The following is an 18,339-nucleotide window of genomic DNA, read 5'->3' as shown; positions in this document are numbered from 1 at the left end:
CTGTGCTGAAACCTGCCTCAGCCATTTTGTGGGCCTGGGAGGAAAAAAAAGGAATATTTTTCTTGCCTTTTTATTTTGGATAAGCTGAATCCTGAAACAGCCAGGGCTTGGCTGGAAAAGTGCTCCTACCCAATGAAGGTGTCTTCAGAGGTTCTCTGAAAAAGTCTTCCTGCAGGACAAAATTGGAAAACACTGATGCTTTCCATCTGCTCGCATGCTGAGTGCCCTGAACGAAGTATTTGGTGCCAGAGAGTGTCATGTTCAGTAATGCCATGCTGTACCTTTGTGCCTTTTGGTATCAAGTATGCAGTAAAAAGCCTAATAAATGAGGACGAGCATGTAAGAGCTGCAAAAAGCAGTACTGCTCCTTGGGTAACTGGTGAGTTAGTCTCTGAGTGTGGGAATGGGGATACAGTGGCAATGCAAATGGGAGCCATCACATCCACACAATGAAGTTTAAAAAATTCTGTGCTCCCTATGTAGTTTCCCAAAGTAATTTTAAATTGTAAAAATTAATAGTAAAGTATTGGAGTTAGGAAATGTGAATGTTGCAAGTGCTCACTGCAGACTCCTGGTGCTCAGTGATGTGATCATGCTGTATTTCCCAAGTGCTATAATATGCATGTGACTTTTGGTTTGTTTTTTTTTTTCTTTACACCTTTCTGGGAGATTTTTTAGATCTGTGGTAGGGCATAACCCTACCCCCGGCACAGGGACGCTGAGTTGCCACATCCCTGCTGGTGCTATGCTTGCTTCTGTAATGCTAAGGCTCTTGGTTTTGTGTTCGGGAACAGCAGAGCTGGCTCCCCTGGCAGTACCAGATGCAGGCTGGGGCGAGCACAGTCACGTTTCTCCCATTGCTCGGAGTGCAATGTGGTGTTTATACTGAGCTTGGGTTGGCAGCAGAAGGATGGGTGCTCTGCAATGAGGTAACCCTTTCAAAAAATCTGTTGGAGCAAATCTGAGCAAACTTGGCACCTGCTTGCATCCTCTCTGCGTTTGGGTGGTCTAAGTCTGGTTGCGCCCTGCCCTGGAATGCCAGATTGCTGTGCCGTGCCCGCTAGCAGAGCGGCCCTGTGGGGCATTTCCCGTCTGTGCTGTGAAAACTGGACCACGCTGGCTGGGCACTCCCAAAGAAATTTTGGGAAGGGCTGGGAAATCAGTGTTCCTTCAGGACTAGCTGTGGATCTGCCAGGTCGGGCGATGATGAGATGCAGTCAAGTGAGGTCTACCCTCGGAAAGGCTGCCCAAGCACCTATGAAAAGCTCCCTTTGGCTGAGTGTGAAAGGGCTTTACGTCAGTGGATGGACTGCTGGCTCAGGTCAGGTTCTTGAACAGACACAGATCTCATGGTACGTGTTAGGCAAGCCACGACGAGGTGGTTTACAGTGAAAGTAAACACTGTCCTTACAGCGCAGGATACAGATTGAGTCACATTGGGTAGTAGGAAAAATCTGCTTGCATCACTTAGCTTACAGCATTATTAAAAATAATTAACTGTAAATTACTTAATCATTAATTTTCTTGGGCCCAAAGCCTCACCTTCAGGAAAGATGTGCTGGAGTTGAAGGGAAACATGGTGGGATGATACAAATGATTGTGCTTGGCAGGGCTAATGTGAAAGATAGGTTATTTGCTACATTCTTCTTTCTGCTGCCGTTCAGCTGTTAATTGTGCAGCTCTGCCCTGCGTGGTTGGTACCACTCTGACCTTTGCTGCCCCTTGTACCTGTGAAGCAGGGGGGCTACCTGAGTGCTTCTGCCACCCCCATGGTTTTGGATGCATTAGTCTTGGCATGGCAATGCCATGGCATTAGAGTCCTCTTACCCACCGCTAGCATCCTCGGGGCAGTGGGTCTCACCAACTCGCGCTTACTCACGGAGGAATTGGCAGGGACAGTGTGCTGCGGGGACCTTGTTAGAGGCATATGATGTGTGCAAAGCCGAGCCCTTTAAATCTTGGTGCCCTAGTTAACAGGGATTTAGTCCTCCCAACCTGTCACAGCCCATCTCATTTTTCCTCCTCTTTCTTTTTAGTTAGAGGATTATAATTGTCGCATTGAGTTTAAAGAGGATTGGAACGCTCTGTATCTTTCTTCTGCTTTTCCCTGATGTCACCTAAGAGACATCATAAAGAAGGACCAGGAATGGATAAACAGGTATCAGCACCACTACAAGAGCTGGAGAAGGGGTGAGAAAACTCTCCCTAACCTGTTGTGCCTGTGTTCTTGCAGGGTCTGCACGGGATGCGCTGTGACATCCTGAGCTGTGGCAGCTCCCCGACACACTGGTGTTACTCTGTGTCCCCAGATCGCCTGGTATGCAGGAGCAGGGACTCCTGGCAGTCAGCTGGGCAGGACCAGCAGCTGCAAGAGGGGAGAGTGCTGATGGGAACTGGGTGTATGAAGGGACCCCCTTCTTATTCTTCTGCGCCTCCTGTACCTTAGGAGCCTTGTAAGGTGTTACTGTAGTTCCCCAGCTCACAAGCGCACAAAAGGAACTTGCTGCTGCCAGTGGGTTGCATATTTAGAAAACCCAGTACGCAGATGCACTCAGTTCCTTCAGCTGGGCTTCAGCAGAATCCAAAATGGTAACATGTAAACTTTAAATGAAGTATCTTGACTTTTTTCTTTTTCGGGGGGGGGTGTGGGGTGTGTGTGTGTAGGTGGGTGGTGCTATTCACCATGGAAGAATCATTAGAAGTGTTAGAAAGCAGAAACACAGGGTAACCATTTGAACTCTTTAGTTTATATAGCAGTGAATCTGAGAAATTAGGAAATAATGCCGCACGCAGCATTTATTAAATGTCCAGGAATTCGCTAAACTGAGTCTTGTGACAGATTCATTAAGACTAAGTAAATTTTGAGGATCCACATTACATCATCAATTTTCTTCTCTAGCTTTCTGTTAATGTTTTTATAATTCCACTAGAAATACACCTTCCACTGCTATATTTAGTTTGCTGGCCCTGTGTGAAGCTTTAATTGTGATCCTCACCATTCTCTGTGGCAAGGACAGCCATTAAGCATGTTGCCGGAAGGTTATTTTGAATCATTAAAGGCAATTCATGTCTTTCCAGTCTTGAGTTGGTGAGTTGAATTTGAATGGAAAATATTTCTATTGAGATCAGAATTTGCTTTAAGTTATCAGTTCAGTACTTTTCCTCCCAAGGTAAGTTCCCATATCATTGTCCCATATCTGATAGGGGTAAATTTAGATGCATTTTGGTCATTGCCTGTCAGTTGGGGGCCCTTTGAGAGTCAGATGCTGCTTAGCCTGGGGTGGGCTCAGCACCCCTGCAACGCAGGGGTCAGATCTGTACTGGGTCGTGATTGGGGCGACTCCAGCCATTACCTGGGTCTGCTTGGCAAGAGCTGGGTGAGTGCTGGCAGTGTGCTGAGGGTTCAGGTGCAAAAGGAGGGGCGTGGAGAGAAGCTGTTCTGTATGACAACTCAGCCGGTGCCAGCAGCTGCCAGCCTTTCCGCTGCCCTGGCTGGAACTCTGTGTGCCAGGGGAGTGCGTAGCCCAGCTCACAGCTGGATGTGTACCTCCGTAAGAGACTCTTTCTGTATGTGAGGGACTTGTTTTGGGGCTCTTCTGGGATTGGAGAGCGAGGCAGGGAGACTTGTTGAATAATAAACCTTTAGGGGCTGCCGCAAGCCTGCCTGGAGTTACCAGTCGCCTTGCCATCCTTTTCCGAGCAATTTGCACATCAAAGTTACGCAGCCTGAGATCTCCTGTACATCTTCCTCCTAGCCCAGACCTCACATACAGCCTGTGCTGCTGGGTCCCTCCTGATTGTCTGCAGATCCCGCCTTGTAGGGGTGTTTGGGTATCCAGACTGAGGGCTCTTCTGCACATGGCAAAATGTGAACAGAAAAGACAGCCTCTGTCCCGAGGAGTTTATAACCTCTGTAGATGAGTAAGATAAAGGGTTGGGGATAGAAAACGTTCTTCCCCCCATTTCCCTGATGTAATTTCTGCTGAAAGGAAGAAAAGAAAAAAAAAAAAGTTATGTTCATTATTCAGATCTGCTAACCTCTGGTTATTAACTCTGATTAAAATATCAGTGAAGCCAAGACAGCTTGGATATTAACTGTGTACCAACATGAATTCAAAGAACTTGGTACTGGATTCCAGCTACTACCCAGAGATGATTAAAACTCATTTTGTCCTGTGGTAGCTGCTGTTGTAACTGGCCGTACCTCATTCTTGTTAGGGTTTCACATTTCGCCTTGGTAATTTATTTGAGCCACCTCCCCACCCCTCGTAATTTCTGTGGTCAGTGATGGGTTGGCCACCTAAAACCACTCTGGCACTTAGCGTAACCTGAGGGGGCTGGGACAGCTTGGGGGGAATAAATTTGGCTCGTGGCTGGGGGAGGGTGTTGGGAAATTCCCCCCCCCCCCCCATTACCCCAAGTGCCAACTCAGGTTTTGGTGTGCGTTTCTTTCTGTGTGTTCATTTGGGGGAAGAAGCAGCATTTGAGGATAAGCCGCTGGGAGCGGGAGTGGGGAGACAGGTTAGAAAAAGCTTCTAAATGATTCCTGTATGTGCAAATGTTAATCATTAAACCTGTTACCACTTAACAGCATGACTTCTCATCATGATAAGCTGCCCCTCCAGGCTGAACAGGAATAAATCTCAGGGTGTTTGCTGAGCTCTGGGAGCTGGACTTCAGCCTCTCCGACCTCAGCCCTAATGCTGAATGGTGTTTAAACACTCCTTAGTGGGCTGTGGTGGCGACCCGCGTGGCAGTGGGGCTTCTTGGGGCTGCTGCTGCTTCTTCAGTCTTAACTCTGCCTTTGGAGACTTAAATTCTCAACTTTATCAGGGTAAAGTGAGGTTCCCTGTGTTATGTTGTTTTCAATGCCAGGGGACATCCATAACCAGCGTCTGGATTCTAGTTCTGTGCTCAGACAAGTAGCCTGTGTGATTTGCTCTTCTGGGGGAAAAAATGCACTGTAGGCACTTTAATCATTCTTTCTGCAGAAAAAAGAGTGTTTTCATCTGGGAATACGCTCTTGGCGTTTGTAGTATGTACTCGTTTTTAGTCTTGCTACCAAGTTCTTTGAACAGATAGATAACAGCAACGTGAATGCCTGCATGCTGAAATGCTTATATGCCTGTCTGGTGGCACGTGGCACAAGTTGTAATGGGCAATACCATCTGACTGGTCATATGGCCTTTTTGCCACAAGTTATTAATAGTCAAATGCAAGCACAAACTGCAGCATCTACTTTTGTAGGAGCAGAATTTTACAAGGGTGAATTCAGCTGGTTGTACTCATTTCCCCCAAAATAAGAGTCTGAATGTAGGGCATCCACTGCTGCTAATGCATACCCCAGTTTTGTGCCGAGAAGGGGTACTTAACTAGTTCAAACTCTAGCAGTCTGGCCAACATCACCTAGATGATGAAAAATTACAAATGGATGACTAGGCCTTTACCCCCGTTGTTTTGGCGAGTGATATCGGGTAATATTTGTTGCTAGTAATTCTGTAATGCAGGCAGGGGAAACTTTGCAGTCTAAGGCGTGAGGGCCCTAGGGTATAGCCCGTACCTGAGCTGGATAACCCACTCTGCGAGGCACGCTGGAGACCACCTCTCCTGATCAGACAGGTGAAGAGCAATGTTTCTGGGGCAGCAGCAATATGCCACCTCGAGAAAGCTCCTAACAGCCGCAAGCAACTGTAAGTCCCTAGGGAAGTCTGTCCTGTTTGACACAGACTTGCTATTGCTTCTTGAACTTCTCCATACGGCGCTACGGGATTGGGACAGAATTGGTTCTAAAGAATTGGTTCTTCAGAATGGCTCTGCACTGTAGCCAGAAATGGGCTCTTTGGAGTTACTTGAGGGGAAAAAATGGCCAAAATAGACTGAAAACCCTGATGATCTAAAGGAAATACCTTTGCTCCTGAGAAGGGTGAGTGGAAAATCCTCACCTGTTTGGTAGGGCCACTCAGGCTCCCCGTAGGCTCTGCCTCCAGAAGAACTATTTGCAGTTCTCCTGCCAGTTCAGTACCTCCAGCATTACCAAAGCGTATGTGAAAAACAACTGCATCGGAATGTCTTCGTTGTCATTTAGAGGGCAGCTCAGCTATCTGTCCTCCGGACAGACACCAAGTCTGGCAAGGAGAAAGGCGTTTATACTGTGCTTTAGTAAGTGTTGACCTAAAAGAACTTGTCACTGCACATTTCTCAAAAACCTGTTAGTTTAAAAAAAATCTCTCTTAGCTTTCAATTAAATTGATTTGGTGCATTTCTGAGAGTGTGAAGGTGATCGGCAGTATTCTCCTTGGTTTGCTGAAGTAGCTTGCGTGAACGTGGAGGGGCTTCCTTGGTGCTCCCTGCCGATGAGAAGGGCACATGAGGAAGTGTGGGGTGCAAGGACTTTTGTCTTTAAGAATGTGCTCCTAGTGTAGGGCAGGTGTGGAAGTATTAAAATACATTTAAAACATTTGAGTGTTTGCTGAAATGTAGACTCTTAATGTTGTCTTTCTTACCTTGTCACTTCAGCTATTTGAGTTTATTAGGAAAGAAGAAGAGTGGGGTTTTTTGTATTTCCTCTTTACACATATGGTGTTGTTTGTGTCAGTCACAGAAAGTGGAGGTGCTGAAATAACTATCATCCAGGCAGCCGCCCTGCAGATGCTGACTGCCTCCTGTAGTAATGGCCCGCACTATTTCTTGGAACCTCTTGCTTGTTTGGCGAGGTACAGAAACGATCCGATAGCTCTTCCTTCCCTCCGTCTCGTTAAACAGGTTGACAATATAATATGCAGGATGCACAATGCTGTGGTTTTAATCTGTATTAAGCCAGACTGAATGCTCAAGGTCCAAAACCAGAAGGAAAGATTATCTAAGGATGCTGGGATTATGGAGTAGGATTCCATGTCACTGGGCTGGAGCTGGCTGCTCCTTGCTGCGGAAGGATCTCGGCCACAAGCCCTCCTTTGAAGATGTGTGATTTGGGAGGAGAGGATGGCTGTTAGAGAGGCCTGTCTGCTCCTCCAGAGCTAATTTAACAGCCTGCCTCCCATTCAAGCAAGGGAAATGCCATCAGTGGAATTTTTCCTATTATATTAAATGACCTGACTGTATGTCATGGCCTAATGGTGTTACCGCAGAGAACGGCAGATAGAGGATGATTTTCCTTGAATGTTTTCTTTGCTGTGTGGGAAAGGTGCCGCTCCCATCTGATTCAGCTGCTAGGCAGCCAGATTTCTCTCTGCTGGTAAATAAACAGGAACTGCTGTTTCATGCACCAGAAACTGGGGTACTGCAGAAACTGGGGTACTGGCTGCTATAGTTATGACTTAGTTTCTAGTGTCAGATTAGTTAGGAGTTAGATATTGCACCAAGCCAAGGATCTATCTACTAAAGATGTACAGGCTGTAAGTGAATCTGTATATCTACGTTAAACAGATCTGTAGCAGCATCTCTTCTGCCCAATGGTTTTTACAGCGGAAACAGTCCAGAGACAATAAGATTGAGACACTTCAGTTGGTACTTTTGGTAATAAACATTTTTTGCGTTGACACGTCTGGTGCACTTGACTCTTCAGAAATGTAGTAGGTGCTTAAGCATCTTCTTTTACAGATCAAGAGTCTGAGGGAGGCTCAGAAAGGTTACAGTCTTGATTTACACTGATTGCTCAGGCTCCATTGACTTTCTCTTTGAATGTCTTTCCCACTGGGCATTTGACTGACATTCCCTTCCCTAGAGCTTCAGTGCATGTGCACACAGTCATAGCTCTTTTGCAGGGATGGGAGGTGGATTAAGGAAAAGTGAGGTGAATATACCCCGCTGATGCACAGTGCCAGCATGCTTTGCCCCCCAAGGATGACACTTCTCCTCTCGGGGTGTCTTTGGGATGCAGCATTGAGAGTGCTCAGGTCTCTGTTGGCAAGTGTGACATCTTGCAGTGCTGCAAGGTGAAGGCCCTTGTAAAGAGTGGCTTGAATGAGACAAACAGTAATGAGTTGTCCAGGGATGGTTCACTGGCTCGTGCCTAGCAGAAGGAAAAGTGTCACTGTGATTTGTGCTTACCTAGCTATGCAACTGAATTTTATCCTTGAACTGGGTTCCTGGTTTAGACAAAATCCCTCGGGTGAGACGCGTGCCATTTGCACAGGGCTCTTAATTAGAAGAATTCATCGTAAACATGGGCATCTTTCTCTCGTTAATATGGCAGGGGATAGAGATTAATTACATCAGCAGAAATGTGTCTGTTGTTGTTTACTATTTCTATGAAATGTGGCAGTCCTTCATGTCTGCAGACAGAGATGAGGTTCCATATGATATTGCTGTGCTGCCACTATTATGCTTTTAGTTATTTAATGAATTACTGACTTTTGAGTTGAGGTAGCTCCACAAGGCTTGCTATCTGCTGGTCAGGAGATGCTTAAAACTTGCATATTCAAAAATTTCTAGATGTGCAGTGATGAAGGGGGAAAATCATGGAATGTTTAAATTTTTAATACCAGCCCTCTCCTAAAATATCTGTGTTCTCCTCTCCCATACTGCCACTAGCAAAGGACGGGATAGAGTGCAAGGAGATAATTTACTACGATAATTTCAAAATTAACAGCTTAGTTTGGAGCACAAGTAGATCTTGCATCCTGCTTCTCTCCCCTCTATCCTCCCTCAGCTGGCCAAGGGATGCCATTTTGAAAGCGTCCGAAGAAAAGAAAGTCCATTGGCTGTGCAAAGCTCAAGAATCGGAGATTAAAATTGCTTATTGGGTTCTTCTATGTGAAACCTAGCTTCCAGCGCGAAGGATTAATTGCTTACATTCAGGTTTGCAAGGGTCTGTGTCTTTTGCAGAGAATAACGCAAGAACTTCTTGCTGGCTCCAAAGCACGTAAGCATTATTTGAAATGCTTGCCAGTGGGGTGCAGCAGGGCTCTCTTCTGAAGCTAGCGGGAACAATTAGACGACTGGAGAGTTGGTTTTGGTGGTTTTTTTGGCCAATAATCTCCATCTGTCTCCTCAGGGAAATTTTCTTTTAGCTGGTTTGTCTCCTTTCTTCCTCTCCAGATGGATATCACGGTATAAACAGATTGCTAAGGAGAACTGTTTCCTTCCCCTGCCTAAAAAGGAAGTGACCGTATGGAAGCTGTCTCACAGAGACAGGTTTTGAGCCCTCTTTTAACTTGGCACAGACTTTGCTCTCACCCCAGGAGCCCTGAGGAGCAACACCAGTGTGGCAGGCAGAGGCAGAAAGGGAAGCCCACATAGATGGCTTACAGGAAGAACGGACAAAGTGTGTTTTGAGGAGATCAGTGTTGTAGCAGTTGGATACACCTATACTGTACTGGGCCAAATCCCACTCTGGCTCTCACAGTACGTAAAAGTTGCGATTTGCAGCTGCTTCTGTCCTCTAAGCACAAAAGCTAGGTGATCAGGGGTGTTACTGGAGAGGAGGCAAGTGTTTGTCCATGTGATAATTAAGACCTGCTCTCCAGTGAGTGCTTTACTGCAGGTGCTCTCTGGACACTTCTTGCACTTTTCTTCTGGGATTACACTGTTAAGCAATCTTCTTTATCCCCTTGTCTTCTATGCTCTCATGTCATGAGTTAGGGATGAAAGTGCCTCCTCTGCCAAATACGATCTGATGGAAGGTCTTGCCTGGAAGATTTATTTATTTGAGTATGAGGTTTTTCAAGTTTAAGTGGTCATTAAGTTGGAATTTAAAGAAATACCTCAGAATGAAGGAGGGTAGAAGAAGCATTTCTGCCTGTCCTTGTTCTCAAGTGTGCAGTGCCTATCACTCTCAGAAGAGGAACAGACTGTTGTGGAGTTAAGATACTTGAAGAGTCACTGACCTGTGGGCTGTGGTGCCTTCTCTGTCCAGAAAACAAACCCAGAATAGTTTCTGTGCAGTTTTTTAAATGCCTAGCTTGCAGTTTGGGTGCCCAGACATGAATGATTTTAAGATCTGTTGCATGTCTGAGGACAAGAGTTACAGACCCTTAGAACAGATAAGAATTTAGTTAAAATAGATAAGAATTTACTGACAATCCATAGCTTATTGGATTCCTCCATGTAAAATCTCATGTACAGCACTGAGAATTAATTGATTAAACACTTCTCTGGAAAAGTTTATTCTTTAAGATGTGAGTAACGTAAAATTGCCTTACTGGCTCAAAAAAGCATAAAAATAGGAGTTTAAAGTGGCTGTTGCCAGACAGAGAATACTGTTGTCTGCTTTTAATTATAGGACAATATTTTCCTTAAAAAAAAAAAAAAAAAAAAAAAAAGGTGATTCTAAGTCTTTTGTATCCTTATGGTGAATGGAAGCAGTTAATTAAAATAAACACTTTGGGTTTGCGATTTGCAAGGTCTTTCAGATGAAGGACTTAGGTAGACCTGGAAGTAGGTGTTTTATGAAGCTGTTTCCTGCTTTGCAGTTCTCCCTTTGAGCTGAGATGGAAAGCAGGTGTTAATCACTTCTCAAGGGCTCTGCAAGACATTGCTGCGGTCTTGTGAACATCATTGATTGTGTCCTCCAAAAGATCTTGCTGGGGCCATGCAGCTGGAAGAACGGTTGGACAGCTGTGGTAGCTTGCTGAAAGAAGCAAGAATATTTGATTTAAGAGCCTGCAGGCACTTATTACTGCTCCTCTTGCTCTGTCAAGGCACTGATCTTATATTTTTCTCTGCAGGTTACCATGAACGACTATGCTATCCCTCCAGATTTTGCCAGCTGCCAGTAGGGACAGTGCTTGGGACGTCAAGAAACACAGGAGAAACTAGTCTTACCAAGACGTCCCTCCATCTGTCTGCAAATGATGTTTGTATTTCCTTGTCCCTGGGTACTGCCTCCCTTTTGGGCTGTGAAAGAGGCAGGGGCTGAGCCAGTACAGCCCCATACCAGCAGGAGACGGGGGCTCTGCTAGGTCATGAGAGGCCTAGGGGCAGAGGGTCATCTTCCAATAACTGGACTAAGAAGACACTGAGGGATACGAGGTGTATTTGGTAGAAGTGTAGGGGGAAACAGGAGGAACAAAAGCCAAGTTGGTCTCCACCGGATGCTGGCTGTGGTCCCTGAGGAAAAGCATTTTTGCTCTGTTGCCACTGATGTTTGTACTCAAGGTTAAAGCACTTGGGTGGAGGTGAAGACACCATTCTGGGAATGTTTTGCTTCAGATGTGTTGACTACAAAGAGAATTTTTCTTGTTAGCCTGGTATTAACCAGGGGCTATGAGAGGGATGATATGACTCTGTCACTTGCCTGGTAACATGGAAGTGTGCAGTGAAGGGTGACATTAAGTCATTGTCAACTAAAAGAAGTTGAGGGAGTTCCTTTCCCTCTTGGTTTAAAACTTGTTGCTTCACACAGGTTAACACAGTGCTCTGGGAAGAGATCGAAGGGGTGAATGTGTGTAGGAAAACAGAGGATGGGGATGGGTGTTCTATATATGCTTTTCCCACTTGCTGCTTCCCTCCAAAATTTATCAGTCATTTGGGAATTGGTTCTGGCATGTTGCTTTTTATGTGTATAATAGGAGGAATCTGTTAAAGGCATATCTGATGGGTGATGAAGTACTTGTATGAGCTTTCATCTGTTAAGATATTATCAGGTTAAAGATGGTTGTTTGCTGGGGTGGTTGCTGCACCCCCAGCTCCAGTTCAGCACTGAGTGGAGGGACTGGGTGGAAAGGTGCCATTTGGACTAGCAGCCCTCAGTTCAGCTCCAAGGGCTGCTGGAGCAGCCGTGCTGGAAATATCCTTGTAGTTTGAGCCACTGGCCTAAATGCTGGCTCCATAACCCAGAGGGTCAATATTAACCTGGAGACAGAAAAGTCTCATAGCCTCTGACTCAGTGCATCTAAGTGACATGGAATGGGAAGAGCTTGCAGGGGTCCAGGCAGGATGGATAAAGAAAGTTAATTTGGAGGGGAAGTATATTGTGACGTGACAAGATAGGACCAACTTTGTTTCCTTGTGCTTTTTCCTCTGCGCTCTGGACTGCAGAGAACAGCAGCTATTTAAACATCCCTGTAGACTTCTCTCACTTTCAGATGAGGAAAGAAAGGCACAATAATTTTTTAGGAAACCTGAGGTGTGGCTCTGTGCACGGTTTCTGAACTGAGTTGTCTGGGAGATGTGTATGTGTTATTTGCGTGGGTGTATACTGACAGCCTTGAGGTTCATGTTGCAGCCCAGCTATGAGTGCATGCAGTAACGATATTTTAATTGTGATAACTTCTGGAGACTTTTTTTCAGTACAGAGGATTTTCATCATCTTTGTACTTATTTTCCTGTTTTATTTAAAGTAGTAATTCAGATCTAGTGTTTCCCTACTGTTCTGAGTGGTAAAAACGAAATAGTGACAAGTCATTTGACCTCCTGTGCGAAACCTTTGGAGGTCAGAGGGATGCCTCCCTTTACCTACCAAGGGAACTGACATACCTACCTAATAAGAGACCAAACCTGATCAGTTTGGCTTGTACACTTCTGTCCCCACCAAGCAGAGGTCCATCTTGGACACCTTTAGTTTAAAAGCCCCAGAGCCATCCTGCGGAAAGGGCTGGTGGCAGGCGGCTCCAGGACCCAGCTGCCTGCCTTCCTCTCAGGTTTCTCTTGTCTGGGGCATCCAAGAGCTGGGGACGAGCCAGGTTACTGTCCTCTCCTGTGTGAGGGTGGGCTTGCCCAAGACGGGGTGGCTTGTGCGTGCATCCTCTGTTGAAGTCACCAGGGCAGCAGTGACTTGCAGCAGGTAGAGCCCTCTTTAGTTGGAGGTGATCTCTGAGCCTTGCAGCAGAGGCTCCACCAGCAAAAACTAGTGAAGCACTTTCAACTCCATTGATTAAAACTGCAATAAACAAGCATTTGCTTGTGATGGCTAAGTGAAGTTGTAGTACCTCAACTCATGAGATTTTGTTAGATGTTTCAGTGTTCCCAAGTTAATGAGCCTCCTTGAGATAGGTATCTCTTTTCTCTTGACACCTATCATCAAGTCTCAGACCTGGCACAGTAGGATTTGAACTGCGTGACAGTGGTTAATGCAGAGATATAAATTGCTATTGCATTACCTTCACCATGGTGCGTGGTCTGTGTCAATTGTCTCCAAGGCAGCCATTTTTGAAGCAGTCCATCATGCTACAATTTCGCTTTCAGTGAGGAAGATCACTTACTTTTCTGCAAAGAGAAACATGATTTCTTCCCTAATCTATGATTAAAGATCAGTGGACTTTTGAAAGATACCTTTCTACTTTCCTTTAACAAAATTATTCATTCTGTTGTTCCGCATGACTGACAGATATGTATCAACTCCAGGCCTTTAGCATCACAGTACAAACCCCTACTGCCCATGTTTAAGGACTGATTATTCATTTGCAGGAACAGTACCAGGCAGTTATCCTCTGTGAACCGGCATACAGAAATGGGTAGCGTGCAGTCGTAGCAAATCAGGAGGATAGGTGTGCAAAAATTGCTCCATTTTATGATGGGTGTACCTTAGAAAGATTTGATGCTGTGAGACAGTTTTCTATTGTTTAACTGAACTGCTGGTTTCTAATGAAGAGTGTGCTGCTAAGCTCTTCTTCTGCTCCACCTAGTTGGGGCATCGGTTGCTAAAGAGTCAGCTTTCCTGAACTACCCAAATGTACCAAGTGTTTGGCTCTTTTAAAAAAAAAAAAAAAAAAAAAAAGCTTCTGGCAAAAGGATGCCTTTCTTTCTGCTTCTGGAAGGATTCTCCCTTGGGTATCCTTGACTCTGAACATGACCACAGTTAGTTATATTTGGGGGAGTAAATGGCTGGCAATCAACTTGTGTCATCTTTTTCAGATTCTTTGGAGTAGCCCGTGAATGACATGCTGAAACCCAAGCTGTTGACCAACGTATGTTGATATGGGAGGTCTGGAAAACATCCTTATGATAGTTGTGTTAAGGGTTCTGTAGATCATTACCACACCCTGCAAGTAGACTCTATCATTGAAGGAAAAGTTGGCTTTGCATTATTTGTGCTGGTCTTGTAAGCAGCTTTTGGCTGAGCTGTTTAGGGGAGAAGCTGAAAGTGGATGCCTATAACAATCTGATGATTGTTTTGAGAGAAGTTAATCACAAGAGCTCCCCAAGGAGGTAAGGAGGCGCAGTAGTGTGGTACTCATCAGCATGGGTAGGTAGCAACACCAGGCTGGGTGCAGGGATCAGAAATGGCTTTGGTGAATGAAGTGGGCAGAGCCCTGCAATCGCAGTGGGGCGTGAGGCAGGAGCTGAGCACCTCTTCTCAGCACCCTGCTCCCAGGTAGCAGGCCCTGCTGCGTCCGCAGCATGCTGCGAGTATTAATTTCCTTCTCACATAACTGGGAACTGGCTCTGTTTGTACTGGATAAGAACCTAGCTTTAAAAAAAAAAAACAAAAGCAACAAAACAACTAAAAATTACTATGATATTGCTATGGTAACAAACATCTAGAAATGCAGACAGATCTCTGTATCAACTGCAGGCTTGGGCTTTATAGCCTGTGCCCTGGTGGTTGCATATGCAATCAGAGACAGAAATGATGCTGTAAAGGGAAACAGCAGCGAGTTTATGATACCTGGGGATCTTTCCAGATATGAGACCTACTGCTCCCTCTGCTTGAGGCAGGCTAGGAGCAGTTGCAGGCTGTTGGTGTGTGTCTGTCACTGCCTGTTCGCTACCCACTCGGGCAATGAGAGATGAGCGGCCAAATGCACTTCCCAGCACTGTTACGGCTGAGCAGAAATGACTGATTATGGGATTGGTGCTGGAATATCCTGCATTTTGAGTTTAAGAACACCTTGGCCTCTCATTGGGTTTTTGGGTGGCTTTGACTAGTTGGAGAAGACAAGTTCATTTTGCATATGGTGTATCATTTGCAGCTTCCAGCAGCATGTTCAACAGCAGGCCTGGGAGAAGGCAAAGGGAGCTCAGCTTCTTCCCTGGTATGGTGGTTAGTTGTGTGTGCAGTGGTTCTGGGTTTTGCTTTGTTTTCATTCTTGTTTTCCATTTTCACTCTGTTATGGGCAGTGTTAAAATCAGTGGAGTAGGAGGGGAGGTGCCAGCAGCAGAGAGCTTTGAGTTTCTGGCTGAGATGGAGCAGGTTCTTCCAAAGCACCCCTAAAGCATGGGGTGTCTTGGTAACTCAGCCGTCTTCCTCTCCACAAGCATCTCCTGAAAAATACGGCAGGACTGGGCAATAGGACAGGAGACAAAGGGAAGGAACTTCCACCAGGGCAATTATGGAGGTGTAGGGGACCCCGCTATAATTGTGGAGGTTGATGTTAGGAGAAAAGACGACCCATCCTGAGAAGGCCTGGCTTTGAAGAGGAGTAAAGACCTCAAAATGCTGCCTCCTAAAAGAGGTCTTGTTTCCCTGCCAGCCCTCCCTGAGGGATGATCCTGAAAGGATCCCGGCATGTGAAAAGGAAGCTGCCTCTTTTAATGCAAGGACTTCTCCGGCTTGCTGCTGCTCTGGCTCTCCTCTAGACCAAGTTGCAGGCTGATTCTTCCTGACTACCATTTCAGGCTTCAAATTAGTTGAAGCTACTGAGTGTGAGATATCACTGGGAACTTGATCTGGACGCTTTTGGCATCCCACTTGTTTCTGTTCGACTTTGCATGTGATTGCAGGGAAGCAGGGGAAGAACTCCAGGGAGCTCAGTCTCCTGCGTCAGGGCACATGTTGGTGTGTAATTATATGCAGTCATGCCAATTAATGCTTGTAGTGGACATGCATGGTAGAACTAGCTTTGCGTTGACACTTGTAATTCAAGATTGCCCTTTGTGCTGAGTGCTCGACTCTACAACCTTAAATATGCCTTTTAATACTGGTATGGGGAGGAAGGGGCAAGGGAGAGAGCTGTATAAAGTAGTATATCTATTGACAGACAATGAAGAACCCTTCATCAGCTCACGTTGCTTAAACATCTGTTAAATAGGGAGAAAGATTGAAAAACGCTGTCCTGGCAATTGGCTGGATCCTGAGCGGTGAACGTTACTCGATGAGCATGAGAGCTGCTGTGCGTGCTCTGGCTCATGCCCTGCGGCTGCAGAGATCTCACTGGCAGCTGCCTTTGTGCTAATCAAAAGCACAAGATTTGAACCGTTAAACCCATTTTACTCCATAGGAGGTGCTGCTCTGCTAAAGAGTGTTGCTCTTTATTGGCATTGGGTGTGTTGCTGGTCAGACCACCTTCAGCAGTGGCAGGGATAGAGTGCCTGAAATAGGGCATGCACAGGTGAATACACTGCCTTGGGTGCTGTCGGTCCGTAGTCCTGCCACGTTCAGACTCATTATATAGGATACCTTTTACATCCAACCAGCTACAGTAAGAAATGCTTATTCCAGACTGTAATGCAGAATTACAGGCTAATTCCTCTTTCACATTCACCTTTTGTCATTTAAGGATAGGCCTCCCGCATCTTGTTCCCTGTCTATAACAGTTCTTTCAAGTTTTGGGGTGGTTGGTTTTCTGGTTTAGTTTTTTTTAAGTTTATTTTGTGATATCTTTGGTGCTGTCTGTCCCCACGCTTGCAACCACAGCTCTGCTTTTTGTTTTATGAATTTTTTTAAACCTACTTTGAACAAACCTCTCAGCACATTTCCTTTGTTCATGTTTGTTCATCTCCATCTTCCCTTCCAGAGCCAGAATTGCTAAAACCCAACAAGAGCGAGCCAGAAATGTGAAGAATGTCTCAACATCTTTTTCTGTTTGGGAGAAAATGAATTGTGTTGCAGACTCCATGTCTCTAACAAGCTGTATTGCATTTAACCTTTACCTTGCCACTGCAACCTCCAGCTAGAAATTCATACATTATTTGTCTTCTGGGTAATGAAGTCTATTTAACAACATATTAGTTAAAATGGTTTCTAAACACAAGCCATTTTCCAAGGCAAATAAAGATTTGGAAGAAGGGGAAGTTCAGTGTGTTAAGCAGTTTGATTTTTCCAATAGATCGTAATAAAATCATGAGTGTGGACAACTGAAAGGTAGTGGAAAACTGGGGCCTCGATGAGTACTGTGTGTGTGTTTGTTTCTCTCTGTTTATATTTTTGTTGTGGCTGAAATCCTGTCCTGCTGATGTCACTGGGAATTTTGCCACTGGATTTTGCTGGTAATTTACAGCACACTCAGACTTTTACGTTGTGTTCTTCTGAACACAAACAAAGCCTCTGTGCTTCATGCTGCTCTCTGCAGAGAAGAGAAAGCAGAGCTCATCCTCGTGAGCAACCCTCTGGTTTTCATGGAGCTGTGACAGGACTGAATGTATCTATGTTTATTTTTCATTCATATTTAGGAAGGCTGCTGAAGGCCCAGGCAAGACTTTTTGACCATCACAGCACCGGTGGCTTTTTGGAGCTGTGCTCTTTCTTTGGTGAAATAAATCTGTGTGGTGAAAAATGCACCTGCCTGGTGCTCCTAGGCAATGGGAGGTAGCGAGGCTGTTACGTTACCCAGAGACGTGAATGGAGGGCACTCAGTCCTACTGGTTATACTCAGCTGTCATACTCTGGAAGAGGAGAATTTTAAAAAAAGCATCCGATGGATCTTGAGAAGGGAAAACTGTCTTCCTTGACAGTGTTGGTTATACTCATACAACACTCCTCTGGGAAGCAAAAGGTTAGGATCACAGCCCCAGCTATCAGAAACAGACACCCACATTTTTGTTATGACCCATGCATGAACTTTGAGTACGAAAACTTGCTCACAGAGTGGAAACTGCTGAGCTGGTGGCTGGGTTTGAGTCAGCCAGCCGTGGGGGGCAGTGGGCTGTCAGGAGTGCAGTCTTTGCATGGTGTGAGGAAAGTGGGACCAGACTGCAGGGCTCTGGGAGCTTTCTGAAAATGAAATTTGGGCAAAAACTCACTAGTTGAATATGTGGAGAAAAATGTCAGACATATCTTTTAATATATGAACTCAAAACCAACAGTTCCCAAAATCTGCCTGATCAGACTTGTGGTTTAGCCAGGCCAAAAACCAGCTATAGTCCAAGGTTTCTGTAGTGGTGTTATTGCTGACCACAAACATTCAAACATTACTTGATTTGAAAATCAAGTTTTGTGTCCTTTATCTTCACCTTTTGGGTTTTGAATTTCTAGGTATCCACCTTTTTTGTCTTCTGCAACTATGAAGGCAAAAAATTATCCTTTCAAAAGAAAAGCTGTGAGTTCTCCTAACAACATAACCCAGGAGTTGCATCTTTACGAGATGATCTTACAATATCAGACTCGCAACAGAACTGTGAGCACTGTGTGTGCAGAGTCAGATGATGGCTGCCCTTTGTATTGGATGTGGATTGATAGGGTGATGGATTTTAAAGATCATCGCTGGTCATTGCAATCATTGACTTTATTTTGCCGCAGTT

General features: G+C 45.3%; 1 protein-coding gene across 1 annotated transcript in view; it reads left to right on the top strand.

Annotated features, from left to right (window-relative positions):
• The window catches only part of GALNT16 (polypeptide N-acetylgalactosaminyltransferase 16), a 79,067-nt gene that overhangs the window by 8,630 nt on the left and 52,098 nt on the right, over positions 1–18,339 (top strand). The window contains exon 2 of the mRNA XM_050897107.1: positions 11,003–11,018. Within this exon, the coding sequence (XP_050753064.1) occupies positions 11,003–11,018 (16 nt within the window). The remainder of the gene's footprint in view (positions 1–11,002; positions 11,019–18,339) is intronic.

The sequence above is a fragment of the Gymnogyps californianus genome, chromosome 5 (genome assembly GCF_018139145.2).
Source record: "Gymnogyps californianus isolate 813 chromosome 5, ASM1813914v2, whole genome shotgun sequence".
NCBI lineage: Eukaryota > Metazoa > Chordata > Aves > Accipitriformes > Cathartidae > Gymnogyps > Gymnogyps californianus.
Note: the sequence above shows the minus strand (reverse complement) of the source record. Positions and strands in the feature narration are given on the sequence as shown.